Source organism: Gymnoscopelus braueri (genome assembly GCF_963280865.1).
Source record: "Gymnoscopelus braueri genome assembly, chromosome: 5".
Taxonomy (NCBI): domain Eukaryota; kingdom Metazoa; phylum Chordata; class Actinopteri; order Myctophiformes; family Myctophidae; genus Gymnoscopelus; species Gymnoscopelus braueri.
The window spans coordinates 3,525,730-3,548,165 of record NC_137606.1 but is presented as its reverse complement, the minus strand read 5'-3'; the positions used below and the strand labels follow the sequence as shown (position 1 = coordinate 3,548,165).

The 22,436-nt window shown below is 42.4% G+C and overlaps 1 protein-coding gene across 5 annotated transcripts in view; it reads right to left on the bottom strand.

Annotated features, from left to right (window-relative positions):
* pik3cb (phosphatidylinositol-4,5-bisphosphate 3-kinase, catalytic subunit beta) overlaps positions 1-22,436 on the bottom strand; it is a 104,987-nt gene that overhangs the window by 25,138 nt on the left and 57,413 nt on the right. For 4 of the 5 annotated variants that reach the window (XM_080427884.1, XM_080427880.1, XM_080427882.1 and 1 more), the window contains 8 exons: positions 16,491-16,719; positions 14,197-14,426; positions 10,682-10,741; positions 8,388-8,570; positions 6,344-6,511; positions 3,147-3,236; positions 1,441-1,695; positions 278-374 (listed from right to left, as the gene is read on the bottom strand). In XM_080427884.1, the coding sequence (XP_080284010.1) occupies positions 278-374; positions 1,441-1,695; positions 3,147-3,236; positions 6,344-6,511; positions 8,388-8,570; positions 10,682-10,741; positions 14,197-14,426; positions 16,491-16,719 (1,312 nt within the window). The remainder of the gene's footprint in view (positions 1-277; positions 375-1,440; positions 1,696-3,146; positions 3,237-6,343; positions 6,512-8,387; positions 8,571-10,681; positions 10,742-14,196; positions 14,427-16,490; positions 16,720-22,436) is intronic. The other variant, XM_080427881.1, reaches the window with a different exon arrangement.

Here is a 22,436-nt window from a genome sequence, read left to right as displayed (position 1 = left end):
CTATGGAAGACGATATTGAATAATGCATTATTCTGAGTGTTTGTGTGCGCAATGCAATGTGACACGTTGTGAGCTTGTACATCTGCTATTTTCACTATTTTTGAATGACACTGTGGTGCGACGAATTATAAAATAGGGCTTAAGTTGTAAATCGAATCGTTGAGATATGAAACCTTTTTTAAATATCTAATAAAAAAAAACTGGCTTCTCGATTCTTAGATTCAGAAAATAATCAATAGCAGCCATCCGTAGAGTGTATGTCTGAATGTGTACGTACCAGGAAAGGAGGACCAGCTGTGCAGGACGATGTCTCCAGTCTTCAGCTGTCCTTTGTAGTCGAATACCATGGTGTTGACCCACGCTATAGGGTAATGCTGAGAGACACACAGATGGAGGTGGATTAGCACATCTATACAAGCTCACACCACGTCGTATCACAACAAGTTTTGAGCTTGTAGATTTCTTGCAATTGTTTGCTACCGTGTGTTTGACACTGTAGAATGATTAAGTAAAGCAATAATTCACACAAAAACATATGGAGATAATAGGTTTCTGCCCGACAGCAACTGTATTTTTCTGGACTTTTAAACTATTGTCTTTTTCCATTACTTTTCTGTAACTGGGAAAAACGTTTAGGAAAACTCCAGGGTTTTCCAGGACCCCTGCAAATCACTTTGCAGTGCAGTTGTATTACTGTTGCTTTAGAGATAAAAACAATACATCTAAGACATAAAGCATGATAAGGCTATATAAGATTATCGCATCAATTAATTACAGGACCATACCGCTGTCAATTCATGTCATTGTCTAGTCTGGGATTCAGCCATATATTGTACAGAAACAGACCATTTTACCATTAATGGCTTTATTGCTAGATTTAGCATTTGTTCACATTTTATCCAGAGTCATGAAAACGTTGCCAAACCTAGCTGAATAATACTTAACTATATACATCATTGCGTGATTAACAAGGCAAGGGCTTTTATTTTAATTAGTTAATTAGTCTGACTCTTCTCTCCACGGACAATTTTTTAATCAACTTTTCAAAATGATCTGCGTTTCAAAATGCATTCAAATGCAACCACAAAATAAGCCGCCGTGCATCGTGTTGGATTGCGAGTTTCAAGTCCCTGCAAGTATATTTTTATACTGTTTTGAAAATAATACAATCTTCTGCTTCCTCAAAAATCGAACAAACTACAATATGCCTTGGAAAATGCACAGCATTCTGTGGGTTAAAGTCAAAGGATTAAACATGCTAGACCCGCCAGTATGGTCCTCGTCCTTTAGAATGGGTTTTGAAAAGATTTGAGATTAAACAGATTGCAGGTCATCATAGGTACAAAGACACTGACCTGGCAGATAGTGTGTGTATGAGCGTGTGTGCATGAACGTGCATGTTGTAAGTGTGCGCTTATGAATGGCTGCAATGGCCCTCACCACTTTCCCGGCCTTGCGGATGGTCTGGTACTTGTTGATGTGCGTGTTCTTGGTGGACTTCTGCTTCTTCACCTTGTCCAAGACGGCGTACACGGCGAAGCAGAGGCGCGTCATGCGCGGCAGGTCGCTCACGGCGATCTCGAACTCCAGCGTGCCGTCGGACCACGCGTGCTCCGAGCGCCCGGGGCTGTCGCTGCTCACCGCCGGCTTACAAAGCAGCTCTGTGCCGTGGAAGAGACCCGCCCTCACCTGGACCTGAGGATGGAGCAGAGAGACCCACGGTAACAGTGTCTTATCATCTACTCACCACCAGTGGTGGAAAAAGTACTCAAATTCTTTACTTAAAGTAATACTAGGTAACTTTTTCAACAAAACTAAAGTTAAATTGTATATCTTTTGTGAGTGGCAAATGTTTCACATGAATTTCACCCCCGAAAGCCTTTTCTATTATAATTTCTATTGAAAAGGTGGCTCGGTGAGCCTTTCCCGCGAAAATGACGTCATCCGGCCGGAAAACGGAAGAGGAAATGCACCGGTTTCCTGTTTGGCCAGGAACTACTGCACCGGTTTCCTGTTTGGCCAGGAACTACGCTAACGCTTTTTGAAACGCTTCTGTCTTCCGGTGAAAACAAATGGAATTCTGGGTAACAGAGGAATAAACTAACGGCCTGCAGTGACGGTAATGACCAGCAGAGGCTGCTAAAAATCGTTATTTGTGGACCTGCACTGTATAACTTTAAGTAAAAGTACCAATACTGCAAAATAGTAAACAAGTAAAAGTCCAGAATTAAAAATTGACTTGTAAAAGTACAAAAATATTTGAAAATAGCAGATCTACAAGCTCACAACGCGTCGCGATGCAGATTTAGCAGATCTGCTTTTGTGTGACGCTGTATGATCAAGTAGGGCATTTTACAAAAAAAAACACAAAAAGTTAGAATATGGGGATAGGAGGTTTCTGCCCGACAGCGACGATATACAAGTTGATGAATTGAACATACTAAACACTCAAATGTCAAACGAGGCATTACAGCTCAAATACGAATCAAGCCTCAGATGCTGCAGTGCCCATTTCCTGCCTCAAATGTTTTCAGAAACATTATAGTGGACTGTTCTGGTGGAATAGGAGAACGTTTATGACCAGGGTGCTGTTAGATCTAGAATATGATGGGTTTATCATAGCTTGTGTGGCAGACACTACGCTGAATGAACAAACAAAACACACAGACGGCGACCCCGATTTCATTGAGTGGGGGACAATCAATAGACACCAAAATAAACATTTCAGAAAGCACACATTGCCTGGTAGGCACAACACACACATACACAGTCTAAAATTGAGATCCACATGTTCTCTCCAGGACAAATTTAGCATTGCTTTCTGGGACCCACTCTCATTAAAACAAATAGGGTCCCAAATTAATTTTAAAAAGAGGTTGATCTGCAGTACTTCCCAGAGGAGGACAAATGTCAGTTACAACTTGCTGGTCCCTTTACCAGCGAGTTTCCATAGCATTGCATCGTTATTGTTTGCTATGACAGTAGGGAAGTGGAGAAATAGATTTAGCCCTCAGTGAAGTTATGGGGTGGGACTATCCCTAATTTTCTGAGCCAAGAGATTTAGTATGCACAGTGAGAGGAAGTATATGATGTTATCTTTGTTAACATACTATATGTACATGCCACAAAAAGCTGGTTCACTTTACCTTGGCAGTGTCCTCTGCGTTCACCTTGCTGCCTTTTAGTAGGACTATCTTAAACGGGCTGGACACGTCCCAAACACTCGTCTGGACTTGCTGGAGGAGGGAGGCAGGGATACAGAAGACATCATTTACCAAGAATAACACATCAATACACTGACACTTCACATCTACCCCATTCTCTCTCTGAGACAGACAGACAGACAGACAGACAGACAGACAGACACACACACACACAAAAATAGCAGTTTGTAAATCGGCTATTTTCGGTGCATGGCTCCGACACGTAACGTATAAATTAGGCATAACTCCAACCTCAACCCCTAAACCTAACCTCTAAATAATTGCCTAAAACATAAATTTCTCTTGGACCAGGAAAATTGTTATCACAAAGTCTATTTCTCAAATTATATTATACTTGTGGAGATATTTGGCCCTCAGAAGTATAGTAATAAAAGTACACACACACACCCTCACGAGGGTCAGGCAGGTCATTGTGATGTCAAGCAGAGTGGATTTGCAAGGGTCAGCAGTCGTCAGGACAAACATCATCATATGACTGGCCCACGGCTAGAGCCCACGATCGTGACTAACTAGCACACTTCCTGATATTGGCTAACTGTGTGTGCGTGTCTGGGAGCATATCATAGCTGTCAGGCAGAAACCTTGTCCCTCAATTTTTCTTCTTTTCATGTTTTTATCACAAATGAATGCTCTATTAGTCTATTTTATACTTTGTCGTATGACAGTGACACACTGAAAGTCTGTCTGTGGGTTTAATAAATATTTAACCAAGAAAAGTGTTAACAAGAGCTTGTGACTAAATAATAGCTATATTGGATCCATTAGAACAGAGGTTATTTTTTTCTCCATTTCCTGAAAAGCAACGGTTTTGGACATGAATGGTTTCTGCCCGGCAGCGACCATGTGTGTTGTGAATAACACATGAGTTGAGTGCGAGGCTCGTTTTGATTGTCTTGTGCGTGTGCTCGAACACATGTTACAGTTTGGAGTGTAATTCAGTCTGTGTGTGAGAGAGACTATTTCTTTGTGTTTGTTCACATATGCTGCCATCATGTGCTTTGTGTGCATCAACTGTACCCCCCCCCCCCCAGAACATACTGTCTTGTCCCCCTTGTCGCTCACTCTGCTCCCACCAATTAGATCAGTGTTGCCAAAGCGGTGCATCGGGACGGGACCCATTTTTGTGTCAGACCACAAATATCCCTTTATTTTTTTATTATCATCGTTTCAAAAGATATTCAAACATTTTCCCCCCAAGAAAATCTAACATTTTCAGTAATGAAAACGAATTTAAACATTTTTCAAAATAATTTCATAAATATATATATTTTAGAAATTCCATGAAATTATCTCTACCCTCACCTCCCTTTTGCTTTCATACATTTTTTCATAATCTTTTAAATTAAAATGTTTGTTTATTTTTTGTACATCATCGAATCAACAGGAAAATATTCCAATAAAAGGTTTTTATAATCGACTACATAGTCTGATTAACCACTTAAGCTATATTTTATATTTGGTCTACAACTGTGGCACGCAAAAATAGCCGATTTACAAGCTCACAACTTTTCGCATTACGAGTCTTCGTGATGCATTGTGAGCTTGTAAATCTGCTATTTTTGTACATTGATTTTATTAAAACATTTTATTGATTAGTTCGATTAGCTGTTGTACCACTAAACTTAACTAACAATCAAATCTCCTCTGTATCCATCCTTTTTAAACTTATAGTAATTGTGCGGTTTAAAACTGTGGTGATTTGTGGAGCAAAACGTGTTAATATCGTAAGCCTTTGTTTGCCCGCAGAGCTTATTTTCTTATTATCCAAAATCCATTGCAAACATTCCATTGGAAATCTGTGATTGTAACCCCTGGTGGGGATAACTGCCTGGTTACCCTACAAAAACATATCATCCCTGTACCACTCCATTTTAGTTTCAACTTTATTTATCCAGGAATAATTATCATTTAGTTAATAAATGATATACTGTATATACAAAATGCAAATGTCATTATGACTGGGTTATTGCAACTGTAAATGAGCATTTCTTATAAATGTTAGCCGTTCCACTTTTGATACAACTAATATGTGGCTGATATATGGATGAATGGATACCTGACAACCCTACTATTTACTATCCCCCTTTGACAAGGCATGTATCTCCATGGGACACCATCGCCATGGCATCCGGCAATTGTGCCGTCAGGGGAACTCGCTATGGAGAGCCAATTAAATTGTACCTGACCTTTACAGCATGGAGGCACATCAAAGCGTGATGAACAGCTGCCAGTATTTGTGTGTTGAAGGTAAGGCTTGGTGCGGGCAGGGCTGACCCATTTTTAAACGCACGCAATGCACTTCCTCGTGAGAGGCAGGTGGCATGGCAATGACCACCAGTTACATGATGTTTACTCGGTAAACCTGCACACCTGCCTTGTGTGTTGTAACTGAACTGAGAAGCTGCTGTCTTTCAGGGAGGAGAGAATAGACCATTCACAATAACGTTGGTGCCACTCACAAAAGGTCAGGTGCACAATAGAGCCCGTTTGGTTGTGATGCTGATCTTGATTTTGGAGTCCTAGCACAACAAAATTGTAAGTAAAAAAAAAAAAAAAAAGTACAAAATCAATTTATTTAAAAAAAATTCCTTTTATTTTATTTTAAGTAGACGATTATTTTTTCTCCCAATTTAATCATTGTGCCAATTAATTCCTCCTACCGCTTGCCACTGCTGTGTGAGGAGCCCCCACCAGGAGGACGTAGAGCCTACTCCTCCAGTTCAACAATCCCCAGTGACAGGTGCCACCCCAGCCCATAGGAGTACATGTAGAGACAAAGATCACCCGCCCGGCTTCCCTCCCCCGAACACGGCCAAATGTGTTCGTATAAGCTTGGCTCTGGTACACCGCAGAGGATTTCGAACCCCTAGATTCAGCCGGTGGAAAGGAAAGCAAAAAAAAGATCGCAACATGTTGTAAGCTACTATTTTTTTTTACCTTTTTGAATTTTTTTCTAAACGTTGACCTATCAATGGAGCCCAAAATGGGGACACCAGGTTCAAAGTGGTTACAAATCTGGACACATCGGCTGCATAATTGTCAATACCGATGTCGCCAACAAAGTCAAACAACGGGCCGATACATGGGTCAGGCTCTAGTGCACACGTTTTCAGACTAACCGTGGGGATCCTCCGCTTGGGTGGAAGTGGTAGAGGTGGGTTGGAGGACTTGCGGGTGACCACTGCTCCTATGGCTTTGAGCTCCTTTTCGAACATGGCTTGGACGATCTGGGTATGGACCAGGGTGAGGTGGGGAGATTCCTTGGTTTGCAAACATTCCCGAATGTACTGCAACACAGACGAGACAGGAGAGGAAATGCAGGGTTTAGCGTTTACCCCCAGAGGATTGTGCTAGCATGGGAAATATCTCCCTCGGGTTCATTATTTAGACTTAAGACTTTATTGTCCCCCAAAGGGAAATTCATTTACCACAGCAGCACTGTACACATCAGAGAACATTCAATACAACAGCACACGATAACAGAAGTACAACAACAATAATAACAACATAAAATGACAGACAGCAGTACACTGTGTATGTTGTCATGGTTAAGGTCAAGGCAAGGCGTTTTTATTTGTATTTCTAAGTACGTACATGAGAGTGAAATTATTTTGTTCTCATACTGTACATTTTAGCAGCAAAACAATCATAATAGTAAGAAAAACAAACTGTATACACTATATGGCTTAAAACGTTGCCTCTGACCCCTGTTCTTATGTTCTATGCATTATTGTGTACAGTATGTCTGTCTGTCTGTCTAGTCATCCAAGCAACTATCTACGTTAATTCAAACAAGAATTTACTCTTCAGGCAACAACTTACAGGATAATGCACTATTTCATTGGAGAGGGAGCCAGTTCTTTGCTGTTCTGTAATTAAATACTGTACACTAAGTTCAGAGAAAGTAAACATGCATACAGCACATGCCTGCCCAGCTGACTAGATCAGCATAGCAGGTACAGTAGACAGACGCGAGTGAATGGGTAAGAAGCGACAAGATCGCCTTAATGACTCCAGATCAGAGTGCCTCGAAGACTGTCTCTGGAAAAGGTCAAAGCCAACACACACACACACACACACACACACACACACACACACACACACACACACACACACACACACACACACACACACACACACACACACACACACACACACACACACACACACACACACACACACACACACACACACACACACACACACACACACACACACACACACACACACACACACACACACACAGCTAATGAGCCATCAACTGAGCCGTTCAGCTCCATTGCATCTCGTTTGCATCTAAACGGCAGACTTTTTTTCTTTAAAGGACGCGTGTCAACTTCTCTCGCCAATTGAGACAAACAGCGAAGCTGAGCAGGGGGAAACCATGGGCTGTGGAGGGGTGCGGCGGGGCAGGAGAGAAGGCTGTGGTGGGATTTCAACCAAGGTCAGTTAAAAGTTAAATTAAGAGCCATTTAAAACACCAGATAAATACTTCCAGCTACAGGATGCCTGTCGCAGCCTGTGACGATTTTCCTCTGACCAAATCAGTACTAAGCAGCGTTGTACATCACCATTTGGGATTGCATGAGATCACTTGGAACCTGGCTGCGATGATGAGCATGGAAAAAAAAGTACATCCAAGAACCTGGTAGCTGGTACCAGGTACTATAGAGGGGCAAATATTGAGGGTAGAGCCGTGGTGTAAACCAGGAGACTCCTGCGGGATCCAGGAGTGTTGGCAGCCCTGCACCGTGGTGTGCCCAGCTGAGACTATGCAATGGAAAGGGGCCATTAAGCACATACGGGTCCAAAGCAGACCTCACACAATGCGTTTGTTGTCATCACATTCTATGTCATCACACCAAATTGACCGCTGTGCTTTAACTGTGTTTAACAGTCACAGAGAGTTTACGTTTCAAGGCTTTATTCATTATAGAAGGCCTGAAGGGGAAGGGGGGTTTTTCCATAGAAGGAACCAAGGGCAATGCAAGGATGCCGTATTATGTTACTAGGAAAGGAGGAAAATTCAGTGAACGGCGCAGGACACAATGAAAACAGTGTCTAGAGCTCTGAGCTCATCGTTGTCTTACGCAGCCTCACCTCAGATTAACACATCATCAGAAGCGCTGCGAGGTCGATATCTACAGAGCTCTGAGCATCTACCTTGTACTGAGAGAGGGGATGGTCTCCGCACAGGAACTCCAGGCGCTGGCTGACCCTCAGGACGTACTGAGTCCCCCGGCGGGCCTCATCCTCTGGGCCGTGGGTGGTCAGCCACTTTCTCGTGGCCAGCTCCATCAGCTCGCCAGGGGTGGTGGACGGCGACACCTTCAGGCTGGCAGTGTCCTGGAGGACAACGCGGAGAGGGAGAGGAAGGGAGGAGGGAGAGATAAGCAGTGATTCGGATTAGTGATATGGATTAGGCCACGGGCATTTGATGAAAAACATTTATTTCTGAGGACCCAATCTACAGTGTAAAATCCTCATTCTTAATTAACTCCTGAAAGGGTGTTGAAGATGGTTGCAGATTTTATTTTTTCTCCAGCACTTAGGACATACATGGGTAACTGGCGGCCCGGGGGCCACATGCGGCCCCCACCTTCACTTAATGCGGCCCGCAGGTTAATATCGGAATACCGATATATTATTGATTTCAGCTGTTACAATTCCAAACATGCAAACATTACCCGATTTAATTACTTCAGTCTATATTAGTAGCTTAATGACTAGCATTAAAATTCTATTGTCTTTTTTATGTCCAATGTATTTGTATTTAAGTTCATAAAGTTAACATAAGTATAACTAAATGCATTCGAAATTAAATAAAAATGTAACTTTTCAGGATTCCAATGGAAAAACAGCAAAAAAAAAAAATCTGGATTCCAATTCAAAAATTTCAAAAATAGCAGATCTACAAGCTCAAAATGTGTCGCACTATGTGACGTGTTTTGAGCTTGTAGATCGGCTATTTTTGCTATTTGTGTGACATAGAATGGCGAATTACGGCATTAATTTACGAAAAAAGTAAAATACGGAGATAAGAGGTGTCTGCCCAAAAGTATATGCAATGTGTCCCTCTGGAGTGAGTGTGGAAATATAGTGGCCCTCTCCATCATCAAAGTTGCATCACCCCTAACTTAGGACAATAGGACAGTGACCAGTGTCATCCCTCACTAGTGGGATTGAGCCTATCAGTGCTTATTAGGCAGACAGAGACACCTGCATTCAGATTTGATTTGAACCTTGACATAACATAACATTGTTCCACCTCCCTTTTCCCCTTCATTTTTGTATTGTCAAACGTATAGGCAATTTAAGTACTTTTAATTGCAAAGTAAAGTTGTCCGAGTCTATGGTATACACACCACAACAGAGGGTACAAATGGAACAAAATTGACCCATAAGGTTACATTTCTACCCACTCAGAGGTACAGACCCATAAAGGTCTATTTGGACCCCTGGTGGTCCCCGGACCCGACGTTGAGAAACAGTGAGATAGATAAATATACAAAATAACAAAAAGTCAGTGGACTGGACACCCTGTCTAATTAAGTGTTTGTAATTACTGCCCTTTGTTCCAGTGAATGTAATTCTTTATGCTACAACTACAATGCCATTCTAGACAATTGCTTCCAAATTTGTGGCAACATTTTGTAGAAGGTCGTTTCCTGTTTCAAAGTGACAATCGCCCACCCACGCTCCCTCATAGAATAATGGAGGAAGAACTGGCCTGGACATAGAATAATGGAGGAAGCATACTGATAGAGTGTTACATAGAGAGAGAGAGAGAGAGAGAGCTTGTGTTATTTAAACGGAACTGTGACCCAGGTGAGATGGGTGAAAAGAACATGATAAATGCTGAGAATGACAGAGTTCTTGGAAAGCACTTTGTCTGAGTGAACTTGAGATATTCTGCTGAAAGGAAGCGAGAGAGAGAGAGAGGGAGGAATGTGGGAGGAGGGGGCACGCCAGGCAGATTAAATGATAGGACTGCACCCAACAACCTGATGCTGGCTCTGCCTAGCGCTGAAAGCATAACATTAGTTCTGAAGTGCCCGTTTGTGGATCTGAACCAATCCCTTCTCTCCAGGAAAATGCCCACGAGAGAAAAACACTCTGCTCTGGATGAGAGAGGTGAACAAAGAGAGAGAAAGAGATGTGGACGGGTCTAGCACGGTTTCCTTCTTTTTGAGCCCAGGCACACCAATGGCCTAGGGCTCAAAATGGCAATAGTGTTTATCTGGGAAAAAATAATAAGTACTTTTTGCCAATAATGACAGTGGTTGAAATATATATATATGTTTTAGGGTATATACACTTCTCTGTATATACGCCTCTGTGTTGGAAAATGAGTTCATACAAAATGCTGATATAGTAAATTGAAAAACAATTCATACGTTTTTGTATAAACGGTCGTTGTAAATGCAACGTGGTTGTCATATTATCCCAAGGCTCACCTGGACTTGTCTCACGGTACACCGTTTGGGAACCACCGAGCTAGGGAATGCCCTCTGATTCTGAACACACACACACACACACACACACACACACACACACACACAGACAGCCTTTCAGTCATTAAATCAACAAATTCATTAACGCTAAATGTAAATGAGAACATGACTCAGCGTAGCAGGCCGCAAAATAGCCAACATATGTTTAAATCCTACATATCACCATAGTGACTGAATCCAGTGTGACCGGGCGGGTTGTACCACAATGGAACTGATCACATTGGAGGGTTCATGTATGAAAGTAACCAACTGGACATCCGTGTGCCTGTTTCTGCTTCGGCGGGTACACGGCCTGACCCGACAGACAATAAAGTGCAATAAAACAGCCAAGCAGCCAGCAACGCAGCAAGTGCATATCTCCGTTGTCGGGCAGAAACCTCTTATCTCCATATTCTAACTTTTTGTGTTTTTTTTTCGTAAATTAACGCCCTACTTGATCATACTACAGCGTCACACAAAGAGCATCAAAAGTAGCAGATCTACAAGCTCGAGCTTGAAGCTCAAGCTTTTTAGCTTGTAGATCTGCTACTTTTGAATTTAAATCCTGAAAACTTACAGTTTTGGACATGTGAGGTTTCCACCCGACAGAGCCGATATGATATCTTCAATTCAAACACGTCACCATAGTGACCGAGTCCGCTGAGGTTTCAGTGCCGCGTTTGGGCTTATTAAAAGGACTATTTATAGTATTATATCGAGCTGGTACCTCAGAGGAAATTAAAACGTCTAGAGGCACACTGGGGAAAAATAGCCTTCGCTCATCAATAACCAACATAGACTGCAAGGTCCTCAGCATTATTTTAACCACATGAACCGTAGCATCGATCTAGTCTGGGGGTGAAGATTCGACGAAAAGAGCAGATCTACAAGCTCACCACGCGTCTCATTACGACACGTTGTGAGCTTGTACTGTAGATCGGCTATTTTCTGCAAGGATACTTAGTGTAGAGCAAAAACAGGAGGGGTTCCAGAATAATCGAATAAATCACGTATAGATCGGCTGTTTTCACAGAATGTTTGCCCCAGAAAAGGGACTCTAGGGTTCAAGTGGTTAAATTAATGCTAAGACATAACAACCAGAAGTGTTAAACAGGAGACCCTGCCCTCGTCTACTCAACAGCAATAAAAACACCCCATCACCACACTTCCTGTCCTTAATGCGGCTTATTGTGTCTGCAGATAGCTCCCTTCCTGACAACAGCAGTCCACCTGAGCACAGAGGCACAGATGTGTGTGTGTGTGTGTGTGTGTGTGTGTGTGTGTGTGTGTGTGTGTGTGTGTGTGTGTGTGTGTGTGTGTGTGTGTGTGTGTGTGTGTGTGTGTGTGTGTGTGTGTGTGCGTGTGTGTGTGTGCGTGAGAGAGAGAGAGAGAGAGAGAGAGAGGGGGACTGATGTTGATCAAAACTGATATTCAAGCATCTGCTAGGACACAAACATCCGTTTGATTATAAAATCTCAATTTGTATGAGAGAGAGAGCGAGAGCGAGAAAGGGCGAGAGGGAGACATTCATTTAACCCATTAAGACCTGAAGCCGATTCTACAAATGTCTACTAAATCCCAATTTTCTGAATAAGGTATTTTTCTATATCAGTGGTGCTCAAACTTTTTCATGTCAAGGACCCCCAAACTTATTTGTAATTGGCCGCTGACCCCCATCTCAAAATGTTTTGTTCCAGGGACCCCTAGAAGCAAAGATTGAGTTAAAAATGTAAAAATGCTTTAAAACAATATATTCAAAGACTTGCACACATTTTCACGATTTTTCAAAAATAGCAGATATACAAGTTCATAGCGCGGCACTATGAGCTTGTATATCTGCTATTTTTGAATAGTCAAAGTGTAAAATAATGCTTTTTAGTTCAAATCAAGAAGTGACACAGATGCAGGTCTTAATGGGAGTGGTTAGCTCAAATGGGCTGTCATCCTAACATCTGCGTATGTGCGTGGCATCCTCAGGGAGGATGCCATGATTTCACTGATGGTGCTGACCCATTTAGTTCTGTCACATGGCTAACCAGTTGAGCTCTGTCACGTGATCCTCCCCTACCAGGAGGGAGCCAGCCCTGGGCCTGGAGAAACAGCCAACACCGGGGTGCAGACACTGCGTTCCGTTCAGTCACTCGGTGTCCTCAAACACAGTGGGAGAGAAGCCCAGGGTAAACAAGCTCAAATTGTACTGGCGTCCATTCGCTGCACTCTTGCTGCATTATATTCCCAAGGTGTTTGTCTTGCACATGGAATAGTTGTGAATACATGATAGATTTTCATCTCATGTTACATTACTGGATTTCTCTTGTAAACTCATGTTTAAGGCCCATGTTGAATGAGGCAGATTCAGACCAAAATCAGGTGCATTTGAATGGCTTCATCAGAGCTGTTGAAAAGATCCCTTCCACGTGAGGACATGACGACAGACGACTTTCAGATGAAGGCTGAAATTGGCGATCGATCTCTCACAACCGATCAAACACTAATTACCTTCCTGGGAGAGAAAATGTTGCCCCAAGTACAACATCAGCAGAGCTGATTCCAATCCACACAATAACACTACAACAACACTACGGGTGCAAAAACTGAACCTTACCCTATTACAACGATAAGGGAAATTCAGATGACATAGTAGCAACAGCAGTAAGAATGAAACAAAGGACATGCAAGAGTAAAAGCCTGGAACCAAACCAAGATGAATAAATAAAATGAATTAAATTAAATCAAATTAAATAGTTAAAGGTAGGGTAAGTGATTTGCTTTTGTTAAAATAAGTCTTAAATAGCTCTATATTCTGATAGTACTCATTGCTAGAGTGTTTGTTCAGTAAAAGGAGTCTCCCATGTCTCTCCAGCTCTTATTAAACAGAAAATGCATTTTCAGGGCTCTCTCCTGATTGGCTTAAACTTTGTCACCTACCTGAAAATGTATTATATTCTGTTTAGTGGAGAGACTCCTGTGACCGAACAAACACTCTGTAGCAATGATTACTATCAGAATATAGTACTTTAACCTTTTTAACAACAACAACAAAAAATATAGATTTGGGTCTCCGAATGATTGTATATACAATCAATAAATATATATTTGTGACACAAATCAATTAACTCTCTCAGTGCCAATGAAATAAAATATGTTCATAATGTGCCAGCAATTTTTTAAAAGTAAAACAAAATAATAATAACAATAAGTGAATGGAGCAGCAAATCTTCAGATCACGATATCTTGGGTTCTGAAAATTATTAAAAAATAAATTAAAAAAAACTTGGGATAACTCGTTCTTGGCACTGAGAGAGTTAATATACATCCATGACCAATGATACGTACACAAATGACTACCGGTATATGCACCGTCCATTAACAGTGAGTATACAGGTAGAGATATACAGTATGCACAGACCATCAGCAGTTTCAACATGAATGAAGGTATGTAGATTCTATCGACAGTGAAAACATAATAGATGGCTCACTTGGGACTGCTCGAAGTGGATGATGATCTTGAGGTCGACGGGCTTGTCGTTGATGCCGTCGGCGATGGACGCCACAGCCGCCGGCTCCAGCTGCGGCGAGAAGCAGGCCTGCAGCCATTCCATCCAGGTCATCATTTGGACGTGCTGCATCCTCTCCTCGCTGATGCGAAACATCTTACTGCGGAAGTCCTTCACCTCCTGGTTCTCTAGGGCGTCCAGTTCATGGAGACCTGTGGAGCGTGGGAGAAGGTTTGGGGAAGGAACAAGGAGGCATTACAGTCCAGAGTACGGTTGAGAACTGTATATGGAATATGTCGCTGGGTATAGTGCATGATGCTAACACTGTAGAATATGTTAACATGATAGTTTTGTTTTTAGAAAGGTAGTTGGGAATCAAAGAAGGACCACAATAGAGATGTTTGTTTTTGTTTTATCCTTTTGACAGATATGTACAAATATATGGTCATGTTTATGCATTTTTTGTTAAAAAACAATCAATCAAAACGGTCATGCTTATTAATTGGTAGTGAATAGCCTCATACATCTGCAAATTCTGCATTCTACAACCAGGGACTAAATTCAATGCTATTTTGCATGTGCATAGTGCTATGGTTCACATAGGCACAATGTTGAGGAAAAAAAACACAAAATCACAATTAAAAAGCAAAGTGATAAATAAACCTTTCTGTGAAGATTTCAGGAACCTTTGTGAATTGGGTCTAGTCAAACGCTGTATAAACATGGTTGGATTACAGGATTTAAAGCAGGACCCTTAGCCTGCCTTCATGTAAAATGCACCAACACCTGTGGGACACCTGATGCCAAACGTTAGCAATGAATGTCTATAGAGGATTACCGATGGCGATCTCTTATGAGATTAAAGTAGAGCCTCTTGTATCCATGCTAATGCCAAATGCTAGAGGTAGGAAACTGTTAGGTGTATCCTATGTCTCTCTCTCTCTGAGCGCAATGCACTCTTGATAATGAAAACAACATTGACATTAAAAGCCATTAAACATTCATATGACCCTCAGCGCTCAAAAGAGCGCTCTGGACCACATTAGTTGTGAGAGTGTGCCGTCTTGTGTGCACGATTTGAGCGCGCGCTTTGACTGTATGCTTGTGTGAAAAAGTAAAGCTCACACAAGCATTGTCTGAGTACGATTGTCTGTTGCTGTGTGTTAAGTGTTTGAGTGTGTGCATGCATAATGTGCACGTGGGAGCCTGCAGGGTGACTTTTCAAACGCCGCTTGGCCCTGGACAAAAGCCTTCCACAGATCACATGTGACTACAGTAGAGCCAGGAGGGAGCTATCAGTATTGTGTGGGTCTCCTTCGATTAGCGTCAGCCCCCACTTCCCTCTGGCTTCCTCTCCCCCTCCCCTGTTTCTTCTTCTGAAGAGGTCTGCTTTGGCCAGCGGCCAGTAAGACTTCCTAATACCTTGCACGCGCGCGCACACGCACACACGCACACACACACACACACACACACACACACACACACACACACACACACACACACACACACGATCTGTGAATGATCCATAGTGTATCATTCCATGCGTACGTTTGTGTATGTTTACGTGTACACATACATGCATGAGTGTGGGCCTCAATGCCGACTACAGCTGATCATACATACGGTATGCCGGGTCTACCTTACAGCGCCAGTCTGCCTCGCCTCATCCCACTCACCTCCAGGAATCTAATCGCTCACAGAGATAACGCCAAGTGACAGGCAGCGGAACGGACAACAGGGGCCTGTCCAGTCAAACCTTACGCTTCTCTATCAGATAGCCCGAGCTGATGATGGGAGGCAGCTGCGGATCAGCCTTTGCATCCCACTGTCACGGCTCTGTGCGTGCGTGCGCGCGCGCGCGCGCCCTGTGCACGTCTCTTTAATCGGCAATGTCTAACGAGGACGGCGAGGGAGCCAGTCGAGAGAGAGAGAGAGAGAGAGAGAGAGAGAGAGAGAGAGAGAGAGAGAGAGTGGGTTTCAGTGAATGCCACAGTGGAAGTTGAGTCATAAGTGTTTTGTTTGTGGGTCAGAGCGTTTACATCACCCACTTAACCACTTAAGCTCTATGTACTTCATCATATGACGTATAGCAAAAAAAAAGAGCTGATCTACAAGCTCAAAACACGCCGCAACGCGACGCGTTTTGAGCTTGTAGATCGCCTATTTTTCCGCCTATGACGACACGCCCAAAACAGGGATGCCAGGTTGAAAGTGGTTAAGAATACCAAGCATGAGCAAGAACACGCTTTTAGAAAAACATCACCGCCTTGCCTCACCCTTCCCGATGAGCACGCCGATCTTGGAGTCGAGCAGGCGCTCGGCGCGGCCGCAGTTGCGCGTCACCAGCTTGAAGACGGGCAGGAAGGGGCGCACGTCACACAGCCGCCGCGTCTCGTCCTCCAGCTCCTCGTGCACGGCGGCCTGGTTGACGCACTCGAACATGTGGCTCTCCATCTCCCCCAGGGCGGGGAACAGCGGGAACATCTGGGCCTGCTTCCATAGGAGCTGGGGAGAGGGAGGAGGTGGTGGTGGGGTACAGAGTGGTTAGTTCCTTTTTACTGGTTTTTGGTGTTTAAATGTAGATTGCACGTGTCACTGTAAAACCAAAAGGAAAGTGGCATGAAAACATGGCAGTGCTTATGATATAGTAGCTACTGGTGCTAAACTATTAGGAGCACTGGGTGCTATTAACCCATTGATTCAATCCGGGAACGCATCTGTGTCATTTTAAGATTTCTTTGGCTATTCAAAAATAGCAGATCTACAAGCTCGTAGCACGGCACCGAGTGCCGCGCTACGAGCTTGTAGATCTGCTATTTTTGAAAAATCTTGACAATTTGTGCAAATCTTTGAATATACATATTTTCATTATAACATTTTTAACTCAAATCTTTGCTTCTGGGGGTCACTGGAACAAAACATTTTGAGATGGGTGGGGGTCCGCAGCCAAATATGATTTTGGGGGTCCTTGATAACCACTGATATAGAAACATACGTTTTTTTTTTAAACTGTAGGATTTAGAAGACATTTATAGAATCCCCAAAAGCAAAGATTTGAGTGACAAATGTTTGCTTTAAAAACAAAACGAGCAACAGCATTGCTCCTGAAATAGCTTTAACAAACTTCAGTTTGTACCACTTTCTGTGTGTTAAAGTAAAAAAAAACTATTTTAGAAGCAATGCCGTTGGGCGGACCTTTATTATTATTTTAAACCGTTACTTTTTTGTCCAGCACCAGCGACTGAACTGAATGTGTGCAACCCACTTCTGGACTAAGAATAAAAACAACACACGACGACGACAACAGCAGCAAGACCCTGTGGGTCATGTATAATGGCATATGTAAGGCCGCATGGCTGGAAACAAACATGATGACACAGATCATGGATGAACCAATCAGGATGTGAATCACCATCCACCAGCACACCCTGGCATGATTCATGTACCCATGTCCCTGAAGCACTGTCACCGTGTCTGTGTGTGTATATGCGTGTACAGTACATCAGTGGTGGAAAGTAGCTAAGTACATTTACTCAAGTACTAGTACTTGAGTACAATTTTGAGGTATTTTTTACTTTACTGGAGTATTTCCAATTTTCAGTACTTTTACTTCTACTCTACTACATCACTCACTACATCTCAGAGGCAAATCTTGTACTTTTACTCCACTACAATTATTTGAAATCTTTAGTTACTAGTTACTTTGCCGATATAAATCATTATATTATAAAACATACATTAACCACTTTAGCCCTATTTTATACACAGGCTATTTGAAAATAGCCGATCTACAAGCTCACAACGCGCCGCATCGTGACGCTTTGTGAGGTTGTATATCTGCTATTTTCAAACATTTTAGTACTTTTACTTTTGGTACTTTAAGAATATTTTGATACTTTAGTACATTTCCTCAAGAAACATTTTGAGCACAGGCCTTTTACTTGTAACAGAGTATTTTTATATTGTGGTATTACTACTTTTACTTAAGTACAATATCTGAGTACTTCTTCCACCACTGGTATGTGTGTGTGTGTGTGTGTGTGTGTGTGTGTGTGTGTGTGTGTGTGTGTGTGTGTGTGTGTGTGTGTGTGTGTGTGTGTGTGTGTGTGTGCGTGCGTGCGTATTTATCATAAACTCAAAGAAGGCTCATGAAGGAACAGTGCATGTTTAACCTCAAAACAAATATTTGCCTTTTCAGGAACACCCATGATTTTATCATGAACTCGCTATACCTTCACATGGATGAACAGGCCACCACAAAACTTACATAGACAGAGGACGCAACTATTTGACCGAACAATGGCCTCATGATATCCAAATGATGTAACATTCCAGCGAACAGTCATTTACATGTTCTCTGCCATGGAGTTAGTCATTAGCATTGCCTGTGCAGTTATGATCCATTTCTCAAAAGCACATTGAAAGATCATTTCAGCATCTAGGTTCAAGTCATGGCAGGTCTCCAGTGGAAACGTAATGAGCACATTTCCGAAACAAAATAGAGGATCTCGCTCAACAACAACTCCTCAGAAGGAAGATGTTTTGTAACGTCCCAATTCCTGTAAAACACCATGAATGTTCTCTAATAACAGAAGAAGTATTCATTCGTCAGCTCTTTCATCTCTAGGTGTGTGACAAATCATTAAGTGCCAGGATTAAGTGCTTGGACAAGCTTCTGAGAAATGGAAGAATTATCATAAAAATAATGATAAAACGCTGGCACACTCAAGACTGGTCTGATGAAGAGCGTGTAGCTCGAAACCAAACGTCACAGACTTTTCTGGTGCGATAAAAGCACTTTATCATTGCAGTCCTACAGTGTGCGAGAGTTTTATCATAATTTTTATTATAATTATTCCATTTTTCCTGCACTGATTGTCACTCAGCAACTGCCCAATTTGGGGTTTGGCATGTCTGTCTGTCTTTTTCTTGGTACCAAAAGTAAAAGTACTAAAATGTTTGAAAATAGCAGATCTACAAGCTCACAACGTGTCGCGATGCGACGCGTTGTGAGCTTGTAGATCGGCTAGAAACTAGTAACTAACGTTTTCAAATAATTGGAGTAAAAGTACAATATTTGCTTCTGAGATGTAGTGGAGCAGAAGTAAAAGTATAGACAATTGGAAATACTCCAGTAAAGTAAAAGTACCTTAAAAAATTACTTAAGTACAGTACTTGAGTAAATGTACTTAGTTACTCTACACCACTGCTGACAGTGGCACGAGGGGTTATCCCTCCCTCCATATCGCGCTCTCCTTTATGTAATGTCACGCTTGGATGATTTATCATTTTCAGAGCTTTCCCTAGCGTCTCTCCTTGCTGGCCCCAGGGGATGGGTTTAACTAGATCTCACATGTGCAATGCCCACCCTGCACACATGTGCACGTGGGCATTGCGGGGGGTGGGGGGTGGGCCGGGATGGATGCTTAGTATCAAGAATCCAAAATGCCGGGCAAGAAACTCGAGGAGAGTCATGAAAATCTTGAACTTGAAAACGGGTTCTTCTTTGGTGTGAGCTCATAGACTCTAGAGGCAGGAAAAAACAACACCACACACTTCTGTGTATCTTTTTCCTCTCATCGCGTTGCAACTCAAAAATCATGTGTAAGAGCCATATATATGATTGATGTTTCTTAATTGATGATGTCACCGCAGGGCTTGGTCAAGGCTAAGTTGCCTAGGTATGGGCTAGGGCTGTAATCAGCCGCAGGTGTTGTCAGTGGCAGAGGCAAACCAGTTTTCGACTGTGTCTCATGAGAGCTGGAGGTTTGTGTGCGTTTGACTGTTTATTTATGTATGTTATTCTTTATTGTATGCTATAGTGAATGGCACTACTAGGCTACAGAATAAAGCGTTTGTTTATTAACTCAACGGACACTTGTGGACATCAGTTTATATGGAGCACACGTCAGAACTTCCTCGGCAACCAGTAGTAGTGCCAGAAGTATAGGACTTTTGACACTACACTTAATAGCACCTCAAGTATAGGACTTGGGCGCTACATCATGGGAGTTCATTTAAGTCTGATTGGTTTTACTGTGTACATGCACAGACTGACTTATTATTTACTAATCAGGACTATCTCTGCAGGTGCTACACTTCCTCACAGTTCCTCTCTGGGAAAACATGTTCTCCGTGCATGTGCATGTGTCCGTATAGTACATGTTTTCAACACCTGTGAGACATAAAATCATGAGAGGATGTTAAGAGTTAAAAATGACGCGTCACTTAGGGCTGAAATATCTCATTTGCATACAGGTGTTGACATTAAAACTGACAATCAACTCCGCCGCAGCATTCATTCGAGTTTTACAAAAAAAAGGGCACGGTCTCATCAACTTGAAAAGGCCACATCATCTGAGATGGAGGTTAAACAACCTTTAACCTCCATCTCAGCCCATTAACCGCAATCTGGCATGATGTCAGGAGCTATTTGCATGCTGTGAGCCACTCGCAAACAAAAACAAACTAGCCAGGAGCAACAGCCAGCTCTGTCAAAACAAGCATTAGGCAACGTCTAGCCGACCAGCTGACTCTGTGTTTGTGTGCATGTGTTACGGGTGGTTTAGCCTATAGCTTGTTCTTTTTCCTACTGGGACAAAGCCCTGGAGGCCTGTGAACGACAGAACTGTAAACAAGAAGCAGTTTATCTCGGCCAATGTGCAAATTATACTTTGGAAGTGCAATGAGTTCAGCTAAGAATACAATGTGACTACAATGTGACCTTTAACACATGAATGGTTAACACTTTATAATAAGGGACATCTATTAATGGGTAATTAACCATCTCTAAATGGTTATTATATACCTTATATACTTCGATGTTGTGAGCTTGTAGATCTGCACTTTTTGCTTTTGAAGGTTACATTTTGCCTATAATGACGTGACCAAAATAGGGATGTAGGCTGAATGTGGTTTACTATTAAGTAATAATATTATTCATTTTTAATTTTTTCCATCATCATCATCGTGGCTCTGTCTCGTCTGTCTGTGTGTGCCCCCAAAATCTCTTCTGCCCGGTTCTCCTCAGTGGCTGGAGCAATTGATCTGCATTTGCACACAGCCATTGACCATTACCATGTGCACGGAACACCGAAGCCCGTTTTTCGCTTTCCCCAAATGTCAGCTGTTTATTAGCGTTTTTGTTTTCGCTGGCTCCCGTAGTTGCCAGATCATGTGCGTGAAACAAGCGCCGGTGTTGCCACATCCGTGAAACAAGCGGACCATCCGTGAAACAAGCGGACCATGAAGCGCGCGTGGGTGCTCATATCCCCCGACGGGTATGGTCTAGTTATTCATTATTAGTTCATTATATCCCTGTGCGGTATTGGGGATTGAAGTGCTGGCTTTTTAGGCTATAGGTCTGCATCCCTACCTCTACTGCAGGGGTCCTCAGAGCTACTATAGGAGGTCCACCAAATCTTTGTGAGGCTTTTTTTATTTTTTGACTTTTTACATTAACCACTTGAACCCTAGCATCCCTATTCTGAGGGGAACATTAGCTGAAAATAGCAGATCTACAAGCTCACAACGCCTCGCGCTGCGAGGTGTTGTGAGGTTGTAGATCTGCTATTTTTGGCAAAGAGGTATAGAGGTGTAGAGGGAAACAATTTTTTTATATATTATATTTATATAATATTTTATACAATATAGTGGGGGTCCCTGCTTCATCTCTCTCTCAGCTAGGGGGTCCTTGGGCTGAAAACGTTGAAGACCCCTGCTCAACTGTATTACACCATTAAAAAAAAAACTATCCTTTCTGTACAATTGTGGAGGTGTTGCCGAGTAAGGAATTGGGTGTTTGGACCATTAATTAGCTTGTTCACAGTCACAGTGTGCAGCGCTAACTTCACTCACAGTCTGCAGTGCTATAACTTCAGTGTGAAAATGTGAGCGTCATTGAGGGCTTCCCAGCCCTCCCAGCAGTGTTGATTTCGTCGACTAAAACTATGACGAAAAATGTTTGTCGAATACCTTTTTTCACTGACGAAAACTAAATAAAAACTAAATAAAAACTATGCTATGATGACCAAAACTAAGACTAAATATATTGACAATTTCATAAACAAATAAAAACTAGATAAAAAAGTTAGTGGGGGACGAGTGGAGAAGATATCCAGTAGAACTAAAAGACCAGTCATTTTATGCTTGGTTGCGCTCAGGTGTTGCGCTCTGAAATTATTTTACACTTTATTTTCAGGATGCAACAAAGTGCAAAACCA